General features: G+C 42.7%; 1 protein-coding gene across 2 annotated transcripts in view; it reads right to left on the reverse strand.

Annotated features, from left to right (window-relative positions):
* Positions 1–16,644, reverse strand: part of KDM3A (lysine demethylase 3A) — a 29,434-nt gene extending 12,790 nt beyond the window's left edge. Inside the window, exons 1-12 of one of the 2 annotated variants that reach the window (XM_063157903.1) lie at positions 16,582–16,644; positions 15,998–16,186; positions 13,432–13,581; positions 11,163–11,273; positions 9,534–9,636; positions 8,790–8,914; positions 8,231–8,303; positions 8,062–8,150; positions 5,829–5,980; positions 4,262–4,833; positions 2,879–3,080; positions 698–912 (exon numbers count right to left, since the gene is read on the reverse strand). In XM_063157903.1, coding sequence (XP_063013973.1) covers positions 698–912; positions 2,879–3,080; positions 4,262–4,833; positions 5,829–5,980; positions 8,062–8,150; positions 8,231–8,303; positions 8,790–8,914; positions 9,534–9,636; positions 11,163–11,273; positions 13,432–13,581; positions 15,998–16,168 — 1,963 coding nt within the window. In that variant the 5' untranslated portion in view covers positions 16,169–16,186; positions 16,582–16,644. Of the gene's footprint in view, positions 1–697; positions 913–2,878; positions 3,081–4,261; positions 4,834–5,828; positions 5,981–8,061; positions 8,151–8,230; positions 8,304–8,789; positions 8,915–9,533; positions 9,637–11,162; positions 11,274–13,431; positions 13,582–15,997; positions 16,296–16,581 lie in introns of those variants that run through there. The other variant, XM_063157904.1, reaches the window with a different exon arrangement.
* Positions 16,645–20,778: the final 4,134 nt, after the last annotated feature.

The raw sequence follows: 20,778 nt of genomic DNA on the forward strand, positions 1-20,778 counted from the left end.
CCTGATCATGCACTGAAAATCCAGAAAACAAACAGAGTTTTGGGAGTCATTCTGCTCTGAGAAGTGATGATGCAAGGCTGTAACTTCCCCATCTGTCTGCTCACATTTGCTACAGAAATATTTTGATGTGGCCAAACCCCTGTGGTTTTGGGGTGCTAAGTTTGCACCCTGTCTACACTAATTACCCTCTCCAATCAGTTATCCCAGCACTCCTCTGGTCTATGCCCAGTAGGGCTGCACAGAATCACTTCTAAAAGTGCTACTGGAAACTTGCAGGGGGAGGAAAATAAAAATCTCTTTTCCTGACAGACAGCATTAGGTCCATGATGCAGTTATAATAAAACAGAACCTGTGCAAAGTAAAATCTTAATTTCATTTTCACACCAGGAACAGATTTTGTTGTCAGCTACCTGGTAGTTTGATTTTTTTTCCCTTTGTAACAGGAAAAGTAATTTGATAAATTGAGAAACAACTTCTGACAAAGAAGGGTGGAACTGCCCTTCCCTTTTGCCTCCCTGTGAGGAGCAGAGAGTTGTTGACACCAGTTCACAGTGGCTTTTAACCATTCCCTCTCTGAAAAGAGAGGCACTCAAGTCCTATATATTTCCAAATGTACATAATAAATTTTCCCACAGAAGCTCAAAGCTTCACATAAAGCTGTGAAAACATAAATGATTTCAATAAAAGTTGCTCTTACTGTGTGGTTCAATCGTTGACATGACTTCCTTTTCAGATATCACCAGCTGGCAGAAGTGGTCTCCAATGTTGGCCAGGATGTATTTTGCTGTGTCCAGATCTAGACCCACAACATTTTTGGATAAAGGCAGCCACAGGCTAATGGCCTCAGGGTCGTACTTATTTGGAGTTAAGAAACCTTCCTCACGCAGTATTCCATGCTTATTAAACTGCAGCCTGATGAAAAAGGGGGAAAAGGAGAAAAAGCCTCATCACCTTCAATGCTGCACTGGTTTAAATTCATCCCAATCAGTCCATGCTTGAGTTGCAAGTGTGTGTACTGTATGCCAATGAATTTACTCAAAGGTTACAACAGACATGGGTAAACACACACTAGCATTAAGCACGTTCAATGCACTGCTTGTTTTAAAGAAAAAAGACTGAAAACATTCAGATTTTTAGTTAGGAAATCTGCCTTACAACAAGCGGCTCTTTATTCACACAAAACCAAATCAGACTTACAATTTTTAAAATGCACTGGCATTAAGGCCACATCTAGAGATGGCAACAGCAGTAATTTTATCTAGGACTACATACAATTCTCAAGAGAAGTTAGAATGCCTTAAATATAGAATATATTTCAAGTAACAATTCACTTGGAAGCAGCTGTCAAAAGGCATCAAGCGAAATTTGAGTAAGATATATTCTTGAGTGATTCTGAGTAGGTGGAAAGAATGAGATCTATATTGTTAGTAAGGTCTTAAATGGAAAACATGAAGAGCTCTGTTCAGGAACCTTTTTACTAAATGCTGAAGAAGGAAGGTGACTGCTGATGAGAGTGTGTGCTCACTGTAGTGTTAGGTGTGCCATGAGAACACATGCTGGCAGCTGCTGTCCTCAGACAAATGCCATCTCCAGATTTGGCAGATTGCAATTCAATAAAAAGGGATAATTCCATCAGTTTCAAGTTCTAAACCAAAGGATTCATGTGATTTGAACTGCACGGCAAATCTGGATTGTTACCCTGAGAGGATGAATGAGCATACTCTGCTGTTACTTCGGTCTCACACATCAGATTATACAAAGATTTACTACAGTAAAATCTCTAATCTGAGGATAAATAACAGATTAGTAACACATTTGTATTTTTTAAGATGTTTAGCAAAAAAGTGAATTCCAGTGGGTGCAGAGATTAAACACTTCCATGAGAAGCTCAAATGTCCCCAGCTGAAAGCCCACAGCCACTTACTGCAACCCTTCCATGGCTGTGGGCTCATGGCTAACATTCCAGGTGTCCAACCACTAAACTCTGGGAAACCTGCATGGAATCTACCCTCTCATTAGTATCTCAATTTTACTGAGCTGTAGCACTCAAACTAAACTCACGTTATCCTACTGGCACTCAGCCCAGAACAGCAAAATAAAGAGCTCCAAGTCCTGCCAAAATATTTTCTGCTCAAATGAAGCACTTGTACAATTTCTAAGGGCTAAAAAACCCTTGGCAGCCGCTCATCAGTTGGGTACATCGGTCTTACAGCCACACACCAGCATTGAACAGCTCAGAAACAGAGACCTCCACGAGCTCATTCTGGGGATTTCTTGTCGGTTTCCCGGCTGTTTAGGTGGCCTGGAAAGGCCCGGGGTGGCCTTGGACAGCCTGGCGCTTCAAAGGACGAGAAGAGACTTTTCTTTTGGCCCAACAGAGGTCTGCTCAGCAGCCAGCCATGAGCACACTGAGAGCCCCCGGGGCGGTCACCTATCTTTATACTCGAAGTTATGTATACAATATTTATCATTTTTCCCCAATACCTTTCACCCTTATTAACCAGTGCACTTCTAGTAATGACCAATCCCAAAGTGCCACCATCACCACAGAAGATGGAGGCCAAGAAGAAGAAGGACAGGACACACCCCAATTCCTCCATCTTACTTCTTTAGACCCCCCTGTACAGAAATCCTAAACCCTGTGTCTCACACTCTAATTAACTTATCCCTTCACCATTTACCCCAGTGAAATCCCCCCATCCTCATACAGGTGTCGTCTCCCGTGCAGGATCAAAGTCCAGCCACCAGACACTTCTGGCAACATCCCAGGACTCCCGAGCCCCCCAAGGGTGGTCTCGGCCACTCTGCACATCAGTCCTGAGGTGCTGAGATCCCACAATTTCTGACTTTGCACAGGGCGCAACCGGACGGTGCTCACCTCCTGAAGTGGAAGAAGCGGCAGAAGACGGTGGAGTCCCGCTGCTCCTTGTTCTTGCGGTAGCTGTCCAGGCGGCACTCGCGGCACTTGTGCAGGTGTGGGGCGATGTTGTTGCAGGAGCCGTCCTGCACGAAGGGCTCCCCGCTCTGCTGCAGCCTCCTCACCCTGGCAGCGTCCGCCAGCACGGACTTGCGCACAGCGACTGCGGGGAGAGCAGCCAGGGTCAGCACACCTCGGCCTTGCTCACAGAACATTTCAGTGTTTTAGTGCAAGAGTCACATCGACTTCTCCTGGGAGTGTCACGCTACGCTGAAACCGAGCTATGCTAAAAATATTTGCAGTTGGCAGAAACCTCTCCTCCAGTCAGCATCTCAAGCTGCAGTCCCAGTGAAGCCACACAGACTCTGTGGAACCGAGAGCTCCTCTCACTTTTTCACAGAGGAGCATTTTGAAACAACATCTGTTTTTAAAGTGAGTTCTTCAGCCAGAGCTGGAGCCCTGAGCGACCATATTTCACAATAAACTGGGACAGAGTACAACCTGGCCATTTCTCAGTCCTGTTTTCCCCCTTCATGATGCAACAGCTTTCAGCATCTTACAGTAACAGATGCCAAACGTTTCCCTTCCTCCTACACTGCCAGTGAGGCCTTGCAGGGGACACAACAGTGACTGCTTGGCTGGCTGTGTATCCATGCTAATTATGGAACAGCACACGGCAATCCAAGACCAAGCAACAAGAGATTGAAAAAAAAAGGAGGTGGGTATGTAGGGGATTCCCAGGATCCTGAACAATCAGCAGGACACATGACACCAGGAGTCCAGCTCCTTAAACAAGCACAGCCCATTCCCCTCCTGTCCCATGTGCAAACCACCAAATGGAAAAGAGGAACAAGGTGGGTGTTTTTGGGGTTAAGTGGGTTTTAATTTTTGGTGGTGGTGGGTGCGTTTGTGTTTGTTTTGCTCTCATGACAGTTTTTAAATCAAAGCCCCTCTTGAACAGAGCTTTGTTAAGGACAACTTCCATCCCTAACCATGTCTGTAAAATTCAGGACCATGGCTAAAAGGTAATCTCATTGTGCCATCAGCATCTGTATTCCAAAAGAACCTTGATTTTGTAACCTCTTTTGCCATTCTGTTCTTGCATCTATTTTGTAACAACTTATTTCTAAAAACTAAAGATTGGTCCTTTTCCTTTATCAGGAAAAGGTGTTTCTCCAGTTTGTTGCATTCCTATCTTAAGTGAACACACAAATGACTCAAATTCCTGATTTACTCACACAATTTAAATTACTAATTTTGCACATGTAACAAATTACCTACTTTAAGTAGTTAGACAGAAATTACAAGGATTTTGAAGTGACAGGAAATTTTAGGAACACTTACTATTATCCTGGACCTTGGCACTTCCAGTCCAAAAGCTTTCACTTTCACTTCTGTCACAAAGAATCTCATTTGAATTTCTTCTGATGAAAAACTCCATGTCTGCAAGTTCATCAATCTTGTTTCCTTTGTGGCTGCTGTGGCTGTTGCAGCTGCTTTGTGATTTAAGCCCACACTCACTGAAGGACAGAAGATGAGCATCTGAGGTTGAGGGTCTGCAATCCAAAGTTCTCTGCAGTTCAACAGTGCCACTGCCCCTGGGTATTGCTATGGAAGGGCTGGGATGCTGCAATTGTTTTATGGAAATGCATTCCTTGGGAAAGTTTGTGGTGGCCTTCATGAAGGGTTCATTAGTATTCTTCAGGTTGGTTCCCTTTTCATTAGCTGAATCAGTTAAAGATGAAGGTCTTGAGGTTTTCAAAGAGGTATATTTACCATTTTGCTCACTGGGGTTTTGTGTTTGTTCTTTAGACATAAAGCTCACTTTAGGAAAGGCTGTCAGCTCTTCTGTCAATGGTTTCACTCCAGTACTGAGACAGGAAGGATGAGTTTCTGGTAGGCTTCGTCTACATGTGCTGAAACACAACATGCAATCATTAGGAAAAAACCCACAAATGTGTCAAATAAATCAAAGCATCAGCTGCTCAATCTAGCCACACTTAAAGCTTGAAAGAAGAAATTGAGTTATTTAATTATGTGCTTTGAGTTCTGATGGGTGAGTATTTTAAATTTTGTGTGAGGCTAAATGGGTCTGTGTTTTTCAGGTGTTTTATCTGGGTTTGATTTTTTTTGTTAAGTTAGAACAATAAAACTCTACACCCATGTAGGCACACACAAATTTAGGTACTTGCTGCTACTCCGCTTCCTTCTCTCACAAATAAATAGTTGCTTTCTCATTTCCTCCAGGCAACTGCTGAATAACCAAATGCATTTCATTTGCATGTCTGTGGCAAGATTCTCAAGGATCTTCAGACTGACACCACAAGTCACTATGCTGGAGACTGTAAACCCTCTCTCACAAAAAACCTTTTAAAAGTCATATTTTCCACATTCAGCAAGTGAGACAAAACTAGCAGAAAAACCCCTATTAGCACTTCAAATTTGGGTTCTCCTGTCACACTATTTCTACCATCACATCCATTTTGTGACAGAACTGGGGGTAACAGAAGTCCAAAGGCACTGGCATCCAACAGAACTGTAACTGGGGACCTGGAGCTGATCTGCAAGGAAGCAGACACCTGCCTGAACAGGTTTGGTTTTCTTGGGGGCAGGGAGGGAGTGCATTTGACAAAGCAGGCACCACACCTGGGTATCCTTTTACACATGGGGACAATGAAACAGTCACAATAGCCTGGGACACTGAAGGGCCACTTCCTTAAAGTTAAGTAAGCACATGGCATTAGGAAGTAAATTACATATCCAGGCAGGCAAATCTAACACTCTCCCATGCTGGTTTTACAGAAGAGTAGTTCCTACAGCTCTGGAAAATGACCTCAGAGTTTGTTGTGCTAAGAATCAGAATTCTTTTTGGAGGTAAAATGTCTGTATGAGCATAAACCTGCTTCCTTACCCCTGAGGAGTCTCTGCACCAAGGTTGGGTGGTGAGTTGGCTGCCAGGGGCAGGCCTGGGTGCCTTTGGTCTTTATTTGCAGGAGTACATCCCAGCAGGGCTTCACCCAGCACAGTTGGTACTGACTGCACGTGGCCCTGACTGGGAGAAACCTGCAAGGGAGATTTTAACAGTTAGGAAAAGTCAGGACAAATTATGGCTTTGCAGGGTTCAGCCTGAAAGGAAAAAGAGAATAATACTCTTCTTACCATGTTTAATAAAGTCAATTAAAGAGTCACTCAGTTCATGAAGTGGAAAGACTTTAAAGTGTCCTTTTAAAGTTCATAGGTTCCATGAAAGACTGTTCATGTTAATTCATTTCCCCCAATTAACAACTAACTTATTTGGGGAAGTCTATTAAAAAGTGGAAAAAAAGACAGAAAGCTCTGCTCTTTGTAACTGCCAGTGCAGCAATGTTTCTAAAGTAACTGCAGTAATTGGCAGTCAGAAATAGATTTCTAATCTCAGCTGAAAATCCCAGTGAAAATCAGAACTGTGAAGACTGACAGCATTACCAAAGATCTAGATGGGAACTTTCTTGTAGCAAGAAAATCTTTACAGCAGAATTTTAGGGAGTGTTAAGTACAGAAATCCTACATTGATTAAATCACCATCCTAAGAAATCTATAATTAATTTAGAAATACAACAGGCCTACCACATTACCAGGGGTGTTTAGAACAGTGGCTTTTCTGTGGGGGTCCTTCCCCAGCTGGGAAGTTACACTACAGCTCCTTAGCATCAGCTCCAAAATATTTCCTTTTGGCTTTGGAATTACACAGCTGTCAGGCACCAAGTCAAGCTCTCAGAAAAAGGCTGCAGATAATTAACTCCACACAAGAAATCAGTACTATCATACATTTATTAACAAAAAATATGGCTTCAGCTAATCAGTCCTACACAGTGACATCCACCAAAATCAGAGCAACAAATAGCTCCTGGTTTCCTCACTAGAAGCACACTCACTGGAACCACTCTGAAAAAATGGTTGCAAGGCATTTCCCAAAGAGTGCAAAAGTGAAAAATGATCCAGTCCTCTGAAGGAAGGTAGACTGGAAAATGAGAAGTAAATAACTTCACTATTTTAAGGAAAGACTATGGTAAAACAAGATATGAATTCAGATCATAGTAATTCTTCAGCAGGGCACCTGGAATGTAAAACACAGCCCAGCTTTGTGTGTGTCAAGCAGAAATCATGCAGGAAACTGAAGAAAGGCAAACTGAGCACCAAAAGCTGCTCAAGGTACCCAAGCACAAGCTGTGGAAACCCAGGACCGCAATCCCTGGCTACTCCATGGTGCCCTGCTGCACACTCCTCCTCAGCAGTGAACACAGGACAGGGCACTCTCCTCACTGAGGCACCTTCCCCTGTGCCTGGGACCTCAGGCTGCCTCTTTGTGAGGCTGTCCAAGCCCTGCACAGCTCACTCTACACAGGACTGACTGCACAGCAGCAACACAACCCTCTCCCTCCCAGTCCAGAGCTTCCCAAAGACTGGCTACTCCTGCCTAAAATGCAGGTTTTGATCCCAAACACTGGGGTAAAATTACAGGGCAAGTTTTCTACAGCCAAGCCATGATTTTTCATTTTTGCATTTCTACACTGAAGCTACCAGTTTGTCTTTTGACCTTTGAGAGTTTATTCATCTCTCAGTGATACCTAGCAGGTCACTCACAAAAGAAGTAAAAGTAGACATGAGAGTATCAGAAAAGTCACATCTCCTTTCTGTACTGGAACAACCTTCAACTGCTGCTGGTGCAGCTGGAATCCTCAAAGCACCCAAGTGCAGCTGAAAGTTTTGGGTTCAAGTACAAAATAGTTGAAGAACATGAAAACCAAAGGTTATAAACCTCAGAACTCCTTTGTGCTTTCTCCTACTGCAAGGATACAGGACCAGGCAACCAACTCTAAAGCAAAAGGAGCGGGGCAAAAAGTACAGATAAAACCCCAAACAAACAAAAACTGAACAAACAAAAACCCCAACAAACCACCAACATTCAAGGCTTAGTAGCTTTTGCTCCAATTATCACAAGGCAAGATGTTCAATTCATGCCCAGACAAGTTTGAAAGAACTCAACACACCCTCCAAGGGATTATATTCATCATTCTACTTTCCAATCTAATCCTTATTTAAGATGTTTTGAGAAGTGACATAATGATTATGTAACAGCCATATATAACAGAGCAAGACATTACCTCAGGAGAAGATTTTGTGTGTTTAGCATCAACACTTCCACTGCTGTCAGATGACTTCCTTTTCACACCCCCAAAGCTTTTTGATTTATCTGGAAGAGAAGGTGATCAAGATTAGTCAATCACAAATAACCTACTTAGTGCTTGAAGGACAAAAAGCAATAGGTCTTACCACATGTTCCATTGTTGTCATATATGATTTCAACATGAATTAATTCTGGATCAAGAGTTTTTAAAGCTGGAATCTTGAGAAAGACAGGAAACACAAAAGCAGCCATTTACAGAGGTGAAACTATTTTAAATATATTTATCTTATATATGGTGGTATGGACTAAGCTTAGACACTTAACTTCTAGGTTCTTTGAATAGCAAGCTGAATTTAACAACACACCATGTGACACTATCTCTGCATAAACACACAAACTGATGCTTGAGAACACAAACTTGTGCTGTCTGCACAGCACAGAGAGCAAAGAAACCAAGATCATGTTTGTTTCACTCTTACAACAAAAATTCCAGGTCTCCCTTATTTTTCATAGAAGGATATTTGTTATTTAATAATCTAACTGCAGCATAAAGAAACACTTTGGGTTATATTATTCTGCCCAACACTGATATTCATGTTTAAAGATTACAGTAAAGACAGAAATAAAAATTATTCTGGTGGAGACATAAATAAAATTTGTACTTATTCCCCATATCATTTGTAAACCACTGCAGCTGGTTCCTACCTCCTGACAGTTGACTTCCAGAGTTCTTGTAGCTGGATTTCCATTGACAACAACTGCTGTGAACCACTGAGTAGAAGGGTCCAGGCTATAAATCCTAATTTTTGAACCAATGATATTTTTTCCACCTACAAAATTGGAGAAAAAAGGAAAAGCTAAGAGACAAAGGAGGTATGAAGATGACCACAGCTATCAAAATTAATTCTTCCTGTTCTTACAGTATGGGAAATGAAAACTCTAAGATGCAATATCTACCTTTTCAAAAAGGTCACTCCCTGCATGTGCAAGCACATAAGTACAAATATGCTGGTGTGAACCCAGTAATTAAGAATTTAAAGCTGGCAAACAAAAGGAACAATTTTAAATTTAGCTAAAAAAGGAGGCCTCTATACAACACCCTGGAAGATTTCATAAGCAAGCAACAAATTGGAAAAAAACATATCAAATTACTTGAAACAATACACAATTCAAAATTTTTGAGAATTGCTACAAGTTTAATCTATTTCACAAGTAGGAAGGCCATCTATATGTGCCTAAATTACATCTTCACTCTTTGAAAAGAACTACTTGAAATGAACATCAACAATCCTTCACATTTTGCATTCACTGCTGTGAGAGTAAAATCAGTGTTTTTAAAAAGCTTTTATCCCCTAGAACAGATTACCAATTAATTACACCAACACTGCAAGGATTTCCCTTTGGACTTGGGCATTTATTGCCATTTTCTGCTCCACAGGATGCTTGTACCTTGGACCAAGCGTGTCTCATCAAGGTGCTTCTTAACCAGAGCCTGAATTTCTTCATTTACATTTTGATCATCTTTAAGAGAAAGCCTGGAACCATCCACATCCTATTTCAGGAAAAAAAGAACAGACGTTTGCATTCAGGATAATGCTTTTAACAAAATCCCACAATATTTAAAAAACAGATGGCAGAAATCCACACAAATCCAATTCTCATTAATCTGTTCCCCAGCAGTTCTAGGATGCTGGACTGGAAGCAGGTAATTTTTTATCACTAATTCAACACAAGAATCTGCAACAGAGTCTGAAATGAGCTCTCCAGGTTTACTTCAATATTGTTCTGAAAATAACCCAGCTTTGTAGTACTACATTGCTAATGAGCAGTAAGTTTAATTGAATTGTCCATTCTTAACTTTGGATTTTAAGTTCCCAGAAGCAGCAGCATATTTGTCCTCAGCAGATGCAAATGAAAATATTTTATGTTTCTATTTATGATAATGCCAGGATCAGTCAGTGTCAAGACAGCATTATAAAATGTTTATGTGAATGAAAACAGTCAGCTACATCTAAATTATTCATCAGTCTTCAGCAAAATGTATGTGTATTATTTTTTCCTCTCAAATTCTTGAATGAGAATTGATTCTGAAATGGAAAGGTCACAGCAAGTTTCCACCCAAGGCTCAAAGAGTGCAAATAAGAAAAGGGTTTGGGGTTGGGTTTTATCTTTTTATCCCAAGCACTGCTCTGATACTTGTAAGAGGCAGGAGACTGAACAACTAGAAGCCAATAAACTGTTATTCAAGATGCCAGTAAAGCAATCTTTTCCACTGCAGTGCTGAGATAAGCCTTCTGCACAAAGAGATCTCAACCCTGCTGCTGAGCCAACACAAGCAAGACAACTATCTACAACTCAAATTTGGCTTTTAGTGACTCTCCTGTCATCTTCTCTAAAGGATTGTATATTTGCTGACTGTTAACAGGTCTAAGTAGAACACTAATGATGGCACTACCTGCAGTCTCAATACAGGACAACCATTGCTACTTTTATTTCAGATTGTTTACAGGTTCCAGAGACTAACTTCCTAAAAAGGCTAAATTTTTATCTTTAGCAGATACTATTCTTCCAAACACCTGCCCAGGGACAATAGTTTCAACCCACCTGTACCTAATTTTCACTAACAAACCTTCCTCTGGTGCTCAGTAATTCAATCATCTCATTTCCATTCTGCCCAATTCCTCATTTGTTTAGGATTAGCAGTGATGTGCTTCTGTTAAATAGCAAGATTTATGCCAGACATTCCTGAAAATCCTTGCACAAAGTTCATGTGTAAAAGAAGAAAGGGAAACCATTCCAGGTTTTCCCCAAAAACAATACAAAACTGCTGTCACATGAATAACTGTCCCAGCACAGTCCCTCATCCAGCTCTCCTCAGTGACCCTGCCCTGAATTATCTCCAGAAGGTTTTTAACCAGACATGTTTCATTCAGAATAGAGATTTGTGAGTTACAGAAATAAACACCTGCTGCAAGTTTTTACCCATCTGAAGTTTGCATTGATTACATTACCCTGATGCATCCTAAATATCAAGATAAGAGATTCATCTTTCATCTTTACAAAGCCAGTTAAGGTTACCTGGATGGGTGTCAAGAGGTCTTTAGAGAGGAAAATACATTTCTCTTCACCCAGGTAGCGCACTGAAACCAGTGATCCCATTCCAGCTTTGTCCACTAAGGACTTGTAGGTCTAAAAAAAATGATAAACATGTTCTCAGAAAAAGAGCAAGGAGATCTCATAATTCATCATTTGCATTTAAAATTAATTTAAATTTTTTAAATTTTAATTTTGCTTCTATTTCTCTGTTACATTACCACATCTACATGCAACTCTTGAAAACAAAGATAGTTTCCAATAAAACTTCTAATACACATCTAATGAAAGTTATGGACTCCATTTGAAATTAATTTTATAAATCAGCATCAATTAGGAATTCAGTGCAAGTGGCTATCATTAGTAATTAATCATTCATGTCCACATGAAAAATTTATTAATGTAATAATTCTAATTGCACATATATTACTAATAAACCTCTTTATGGCAGACTGGGGAAATAGCTAGCAAATCAATCAATGTCTGCAGCATAGTTTACATTGAAGTTCTCAAAACTTGTGCAACCCTGATAACATAGTGAAACCTTTATTTAGACACACATGATGATTTGGACAGCCTCACAGATGTTGTAACACTGCAGTGCAATGATGAAGTTGTGTTCAGATATACCAAAAGCCTTAAGAACAGACAAGAAATAAATTTCCTTTAAAAGCTTCTGAACAGTTCCTAATGTGCTCAAAATTAAATTTAGTCTAGTGGCAGTACCAGATCTGAGAGGACAGGCACCAGGAGCCTGGAACAAGACAAGTGGCAAGAGTAACTCCCCCCTACCTGAAAGGTGTAACTGTGCCTCATTTAAAAAAGGAAATCATTCTGACAGGAGAAGGACTTTTTTTGATCAGTCCTCCAAAAACCCAACCAGATATTCCCTGTCTTCACCTCAGTTAGGACAGCACTGGCAGAGGGACAAAAGCCCCACAGGAGGGACAAGAGTCTCTACAGGAGTGAGTGGGCATCACCAGAGCTCTACAGAGCTGCTCCATTGGTCACAAACACACCCTCCCATATACTTGAAACAGTAAGTTGTGATCAAGTTTCAAATAAATTAATCCACACACTTCTTTTGTGACCTCTGCTTTCCTGCCCTGTGTGGTGATAAAGGGAGAAAAAGTCTTTTTTTGCCAAGGCAAGATCCAGGACTGGCCTACATTTGATCCTTTGCTAAATGAGCTTTGGAACATGCACCCTGCATGAACTGACACATCAAAGACTTAAGGAGGAAAACCTTATCCCAAAACTGAAGTACCCAGGAAGAACTATTCAGATACTTGGAAATGGACAACAGCTAAGTTTAAATATGAAGGTTTTCAGAACAAGCTGTCAGCAAAATCTACCAGAGGAACTGCTGATATTAATGCACAGCCCAGGAAATAAAACTAAGGATTTATATCTCCATTTCCTCTCCCATTCTATTGGGTCCTACTTGTATTGCTTAGATTGGCTTTGTTTAAGAAAGAAAAACCAGCTAAAATGCAGCAATATCAATTACAATGCACACTTCATACCTAGCAAAGTTAATAGTATTAAAACACAGACTACAGATTCAGCATAATTTGTGTTCAGCAAGTTTACATGTTTGCATTTTCACTTATCTCACTACTTTCTTGAGCAGCAATACCCAAAGTAGTCAAGCACAACTACCCTGGCTGAATACATTGGGAAATGTTCCCTGTTCACCTCCCCTGGCTAATTTGCCTACTCAGCCATGCATGGCAGGTACAGAAAGCTCAGTTCCCTCCTTGTACAGTGTACACAGCTTTTTGTATGCAGAAAATCTAAATCTCACAAATCACTTGTACCAGGCAGGCATCACATTAAAAAAATCTGAATTATTTTTGTCTCAGGAACAAGAATCACCATAGCATTAGCTTAAGGCAGAGTCATAAACTTAAAGTAAAAACACAGGCTATCCTTAGAAACCTATAATTTACATTTTTCTCTCTATTTTTAAGAGGAATTTTGTGGAAGATGAAACAAAACACAAGACTAGAGGAAGAATTAATTAACAATGTACAGAACAGGGTTTTGAGAGAGAAGCAGTCACAAAAACACATCCTTGTATCCACCAACTTCGAATTCTGCTGAGCTCTGTCAGTTTGAGCTGCACAAAGAGATTTTCTCCCTTCCCAGGACACCCAGGAGTGAGGCTGCACAGAGGAATTCTCACTGGTGACAGAACTGTCCCACAGGTGGAACTGCAGAGCCCAAGGGACTCGAGCCAAGGTGTACTTGCCATTGCAGGCCACTGCACAGGAGGCATGGACTGGGTTTTCCTTTCAGCCAGCACCAGCTTTTGCTCCACCAGGAATGCTATCATCATCCTGCTGTAGACTTCTATCCATCTTCGCTTCTCCCACGACTCATCATCAAATTCCACACAAATCTACAGAAAGGAAGCAAAGGGAGTGAGTGACTACCTATAAAGTTCAGACACATCCAACATGGAAAAGATAAACCCATCAATTTACTCAAAAATAAAAACATTAAATGTGCTTTAATTCCAGCATGATTATTGCCTGTCACATATTCAAGCCATCACTAAAGCATCCAAGGTTGACCCAATATTTTATAAGTGACAGTCAATGTTAATTGGTTTATCATCATTACTGTCATATAAAATAATAATATTTACATTTAACTTTACAACTTCCTATCTCAAAAAAGTTTAATGCTGCTTAAAGATAATTAATTATGTTAACGCTGTCACTGGTGTTTACAAGCAGGGAAAAATACACATTTCCCCCCAGAAAAATCCAGGAAAGCTAAAGGACTGCCTACAGTAGTGGCACATGGATATTCCACAAACTCTACAGCACTGGAACAAGCAAGTTGGGTTTTCTTCAGAATTATTTTAAAAATACTAATTCCAAAGAAAAACTTCAGCCAATTTATTGAAAGCACAAATGACAGGAGGGCAGTAAAGGTGATCAAATTATGTAATGTGAAGGTCACTTCTTGACTGCTATTTATCCTTGTGAATTTCAGAAAAAATGCACATTTTTCAAGAAGAAAGCAGTTTCATGGCAAAAATATGATAGTTTGACCAATGTGTTTGGGATAGCATTACCCTAATTTCAAAGGCAACATGGGAGCTCAGCAAGTTATTGGGAAAGACCACAAATACAACTTGGCCTGAATACAGGAATTGGAACGTCCTGGTAAAGGACTCTACTCTTGGAAAAAAACATTTTCTCTTCCCAAAGAACACAGCAATCCAGCTTAACTGCATTTAGCAAACAGCACGAAAAACTCAATTGAGTGAACCTGAGGAACATTTCCTGGAGTTTTATCATCCCTCTCATGGGAAAGGCAAGTGAAAACATGCACACAAACATCATTACCACAGCCAGGAGTCATCGAACTAATGGGTGCAGAAATGAACTTGGTAATTTTGAGGTGCACAGAAACTATGAAAGAGATAAGCAAATAACAACCAGAACCAGAATGGCTTGTTCAGGCTACTGCATCACTGCACACACAATAAACACAGTTGAGAAAAGCGTTTTAACAGTTCTGAGATTCCTTCTATACAAAATAAAAATTGAAATAAATAATTCTACTCTTTTACAGGAGAAATACTTAATCCACCCTCTCAGCCCTTTATTTTTTCGGGTTTATGATGCTTGTACAGAACTAAGAGGGGAAAGGAGATGCGATGTGCTTTGGTACAAAGCTCTCCACACCTCCATTGCCCATTCTGCAACTTCTTTACATTTCAGCTGGAGAGCACATCAAGTCAATCGCTTCTGGCAGAACCGCAACCAGCTCCAAAGCCCACAACAGAGACCCCAGTAGCACCTGCTGCTTCTCCTTGGCGGCCAAAGTCCCCGAGAGCTCTCTGCGCCTCCTCACTCCAGCACGGCACAGGCACAGCCCCGCGCCCAAAAATGGACAAAGCTCCACCCCTGCCGCACAGCCACAACAACAAACTGATAACAAAGTTTACGCTCTCAAGAAAGAGTTGGAAACATCCGAAGCTTCGTTTTGGTTTGACAAGTAAGTCAGTTAATCAGAGTTCTCATCGCCAAAAAAGAGGAAAGGAGACGGCTGAAATTGGAAGATGGTGCTGTTCTAGTCACGGGAGCCTTCTGCAGGAGCAAGCACAAGATGCCGCCGCTACAATGGAGTTCTGTCCTTGGGGAGCAGCGCTCAGTTCATACTCCAGTAAGTGTCCAGACATGGCTGAATACTTCCAATGTCTACAGCTGCCAAATAAAGCCCCTTCATAACTTCACAGCCAACCCGTAAACTGAGCTTGACTCCCACACAGAATGCACAGCTAACCCATTACACCACGCTTGCAGGAACCATGCTACAAAAACCATGCTCGGTAATCATTAATAAGAGGCCACCATGCAAGAAAAGTCCGAGAGACCTCCAGCACCCGGCGTGAGTTTGGTGTGACTTTAAAAGCCAAGCAGTCGCTCCAAAGAGCAGGAAAGGAAAAGTCACCAATCCCAACAGCATTGGAGGGTTTCGGTTTCAACTCTGGAGGCAAAAACCTGTTCACAGCTGGCAAAACCTTAATTTACCTTTAGGAAATAAACCATATGCACAGAGGCTGCGGTAAAAACCGGCTTTTCGAAATGCCGGTGGAAGAAAGCACATTTATAATTAGTTAGAGATAATTTGCGGCATTAGTACAAGCACATCGGGGACTTGGGCAGGGGTGCACGTTCCCAAACGTGTCGGCCAAGTCTCCGGGAGCAGCATGTGCACACACGTGTGTACACACAGCCACACCAACTTCCCCGGCGACGCTCCGCATTCAGCGGGTCTCTCGCGAAGTTCCCGGTTACCTTCAGGTCCTGTTTGGATATGTCCGTGTGTGACACGGCCCGGATCCTGCCCGCCTTCCAGGGCCATTCCGAGATGAGGCTGGCGTCCCACGTCCTGTCCTCCTCTTCCGACAGGCAGAGGAACCTCTTCCCTACGAGCAGCGACCAGCTCCCCTCGAGCCTCAGCACCATTTTAACTCATCGGGAGGCCTTCAGCGAGGAAAGAGACGGAAGGAGGAGAGGAACACACAGGGCAGGGCGGTGAGCGCTTCCTCCTTCCTCTCCCTGCCGCCCCCCCGCTTCTCCAAGCGACTCCAGCCGGACCCTCGGACACCCACAGGTCGCCCCCCGCCTCCCACGGTCCTGTTAATCACTGCTCGGCGGGGGTGGGGGGAAGGAAACACCAGAAGGTCTTTCCAGAATGGCTGCAGCGCAGCTCCCGGCCATTCCCACCCCCGCCGCCTCTTTGTTTCCTCCTCCGAGGAGTCAGAGCGCCGGGCGGCAGCCGAAGGGAGGGAGCAAGCGACCAGGCCAAGCTCCTTCCGCCTCACCAACACCCCGGCCTGCCCACCCGGGCAGACCTCCAGCCCTGCCCCTGCCCTCACCTGCTCCCCCCCGGCCCCGCTGCCGGCGCACCCCGCAGTCACACCGGGCACGGGTCCCGCTCCCCTCCACCCCCCCGCGCCGACCGCCGCGGCCAAGCGACACTGTCGGAGCCGCGCCGCGCACACGCCCCCTCACCCGTGCGCGCGCCCCCGTCCCGCGCCCCTATTGGCTGCACTTCCTCAGCGGGGCGGGGCCGGCAGCGAGCCTCCCGTCGCGATTGGCCTGGAGGGGCGGGGCCCGCGCGCCTGGCCGCACCCCCGAAACCGTTGCTCAGCAGATGGCGGATAAAAAAATAAAAACGATATATCCTTCCGCTTGAGCTTGGAGGGAAGGAGTCCCTCGGGGCCAGCCCGCGGAGCGCCCGCAGCCGAGCCCCAGGGGAGGCACGAACGCGCTCGGGAGGGGCGGGGCGCCTCTCTAGGGCCGTGTTCCCACCTCGGGAGCGCCGAGCCTCCAGCTACTGCAGCTGCCTTTAGAGACGGCGGAGGGATCGAAGGGAGGCCAGAGGGCGTGATAGGGCCCCTTATACGTGCGGCTCGCGGCGTACTCAGATATAGCACAGGGGGCGGTGGCACCTGTGGGGCGTCTCTGCGCATGCGCGCGGGGCGGGACCAGCACCTGCGGGTGCTCCAAGGGCCGCCATCTTGTCATGCTGAGGGAAATGGGGGCAGGCGGGCCCTGTGGGCCAGGAGATGGGGAACAAAGTGAAAAATCACAAAATAACAACGTGCCCGAGGTTCCTGGGGCGGACAGGAGGCTGTGGAGGCACTCCAGTTGTGGCTGATGGAGGTTGTGTAGTTGCATCTAAAAGCAAATGGCTTCCACCAGCTCATGCTTTAACATGGCACCTCTGTGTTCTTACAAATAGCAAGGCAAGGTTACAGAATCTGCCTCACTGCCCTCACAGGGAAGAATTTAATCCTTCTATCCAATCTAAACCTACTGCCTTTAAATTTAAAGCCATTCTCAATAAGAACCAAGGAGTTAAACAGAGAATATGACACAATCTGGGTGGTGGTGTTCAGCAGTGACCCAAAAAGACACACGTATACTCCTCTACTGTAAGACTTTCCCACCAGAGCACGTAGGAGGAAAAGACCAAAAGTGCAGAAAGTACCCAAGGCAAAGAAGCTGTTGAGTCATCCAGTTTACTGAAATCTCACAGTGCTCAGCTTGTGCTTTCTCCAGGGTTCTTTCTATCACCAGAGATGTGTTCGCTTCAAAAACCCCCATCAGAGAACGCTGCGATATTCCTGCCATGTTGTGGTCTCATCCTCCATTTTCTCCAAGAATCCATTTCCACACTTAGGTTAAATGTATTTTTAAAGTCTTTCCCACTAATTTGCTTTCACTTATCATTTGCTTACTACATTTAAACAAACACATTCATGTATGAAATCAAAAGGCTCAAAAAATTCCTCTTGTGCCATGATGAGGAAATTGCTGTCTACTCCATGGAAATCAGACATTACAATTTCTTTTACAACTGTAAGGAATCTCCAAAGATTTCTGTCAATGAGATGAACTTAGTAATTGCTACAATTTTCAGCAGGGAGACACAAAATAAAAAGTGAATAATAAAAAAATGATAGATCAGCAACTGTGTGCAGTCTGAAGAGCCACTCATTAGCTGGCAATGAAAGAAAAAACAGGTGTGTTTGCTTCTCAGATTTAAATGTTTACTATATAAACCAGACCTGCAAGGTGGAATTTATGATATCATACAAAGCAAGCTAGATGTGAAACTACCAAATGATTTGTTTCATTGTAGACTTTAGGCTGGTGTAGCAGTGGCTGTACAATTGATACATCACACCATGGAGGTGTTGCATAACCTCATTATTTAAAGCCCTTGGATTTTCTGCAGAGAGAACACTTTGCCTCAAAGAGTGGATGATTAATACATGCAGGAAGAGGGATGTCAGGCTATAATGAAGCAATATTAGTCAATGTAATAGATCAAGCTGTTGGTAGCACTCCAGTTGCCTAATAGTATTTTTTTTTTCCATTAGCATCAGAATGAAGGAAGGCTTTAAGGAGAGATTTGAATGACAACAATGCGAGTTTATTAAATGAGCGGCTCCCACATGCAAAGAGTAGCATGGAGGTTGGTCAAAGATGTTTTAAATTTAATGTTTTGGGTAGGTCCTGGCCTGGAAGGCTGAGAGTACAGGGTGACATAGTCCATTAATGCCCTTGAAAATGAACTTATATAGGAGAGGATGCTAAAGGATGATGTGATCAAAAAGCAGCATTCTGAATGTGTAAAACAAAATAGAATGAATTGGCAGAGACCAGAAGAGAAGATGGGGAAGCAAACAGAGCACAAGTTGACAGAAGCCTGGACAAAACTCAATCATGCATGGTACAAACAACCTTTCAAAGTCCTGAAAAAATAGAGGTATTCAAACCTTAATGGCTAAGTAGAAGCCACACAACTGAAGAGTTTTTGCTTTTGAAACAGAGAAAGTAATTAGCTACTTCCTTCCATTCCCTAGGATTCTTCATTTCTTGAAATTAAATAAGGACCAAATCTCTTTCTTAAATTATCTTGCTTCTTTAAAAGTTATAAGTTAAAGGTAACCAGTAAAGTCTTGGACCAAAAAGTGAAACACATAAAATTTAAAATTATTACTCTAAACATCTTTGAATTTGCTGCATCATTTAGGAACTTGTTTCTCAGTATGACCACCACACAATACAGGAAAAAAGTGGTGTAATTGTAATTGTAATGTTTGTAATTGTTTTTCTTAACTGGTTATTTTATCACCACTTGCAATAATCTCCACAAAAACTAGTGTCTGTTAGAAATATTATGTGTATATTTGCCCACCTTCAGTGTGTCAAGAGAAACATCAAAATGTTCATGAATAAGTTTCAGGCTAACCCTATGATAATGGCACAGGTGCAGTTGTCCCACTCTGCATTATTTACCTCTGGAATGCTCAATGTCTGCGGAAGTACCTGCAAAACAAAGCACTGTAGTAAATAAGCAGAACTGATTGAACCTCAAAAGAACACATTTCAGCCTGTTCTTCTGCCTGCATGAAGTCTTGAGAATAATTTTTTCCAGCTGGCCCTACCTACTGGGTTGAACTGGTAATAGGTAAGCCTTTAGCTCCTATGTGAGAAAGAAATAATCTCTGCAAACAGGAGCTCTTTAAACAGTAACTTCAGAACACACTTCAATAAATTCTTCCTTTCAACCACCATTAAGTAACAGAAAATTTCTCATGTGTGGGGTATCACTAGGAAAAAAAGCAGAAGAAGCTTTGAGGTTTGAATTTCATTATTTGAATTTAACAGTTCAGTTTAAATTGGAATTTGGCAATAAAGCTCAATAGCCAATTTTATGCCTAAACAATTGCACATTCAGGCATTTACGCCTACCTCTCTGCATATAAAATCTGGATGTGCTATTCAAATATTTGTGCTTGAAAATTGGCCTCCCACTACCTACAAGTATTTGATGTCACAGACACTTTATAAGAAAGGGACATTTCAGTCAGAGAAGGGGCTGTAGATAACTGTCTAGATAACTCTCCTGGCACTATGTTCTCCAGATGTTTTCCATACAAGGGAGCAGATTGTTTTTCAGGGCTCTCCTGCATTTCCAGGTTAAACCTACCAGTGTGTGTGCAGCTACAGCAAGCAATGATCAGCGCAGGACACTATTAAAATCTGGTTTTTAAAATCTTTACTGTGGTGGCATTTGAGGGTCTCCATTCTCAATCAAAGGCCCTCTGAGTAGAGGCACAGAAGAGGAACATGGAGTCCTTTATATTCCAGTGATTAATGATGGATGTGTAGGGGTGTGTAATTAAAGTTGGTGAGGCTGTGAAACCACCAGCTGTGCTGACAGCGTGGTGCCAACAGCACCAGGGCTGGGGGTTTGGTCCCTGTATGGGACATTCACTTAAGAGCTGCACTTGGTGGTCCTTGTGGGTCCCTTCCAGCCCAGAGTATTCTGTGGAGTACAACTGGAAGCAGAGCTTTGGGAGATAACCCATGAGCTCATTTCTCCAGTATGTCTTGAGACGTGGTGCTAAAGAATGAGCAAAAACTACCAGAAACTTTCTTATTCAGTAACACCAAACCGATGCAGTTCAATAACTCCTTATGCAGCTGATGTGGATCAGTCACTGCCCAGATCCAACCTGGCTCTATCTCTAGTTAGAGCAGGAAAAGATAAAAGC

Source organism: Melospiza melodia, chromosome 5 (genome assembly GCF_035770615.1).
Source record: "Melospiza melodia melodia isolate bMelMel2 chromosome 5, bMelMel2.pri, whole genome shotgun sequence".
Classification (NCBI taxonomy): domain Eukaryota; kingdom Metazoa; phylum Chordata; class Aves; order Passeriformes; family Passerellidae; genus Melospiza; species Melospiza melodia.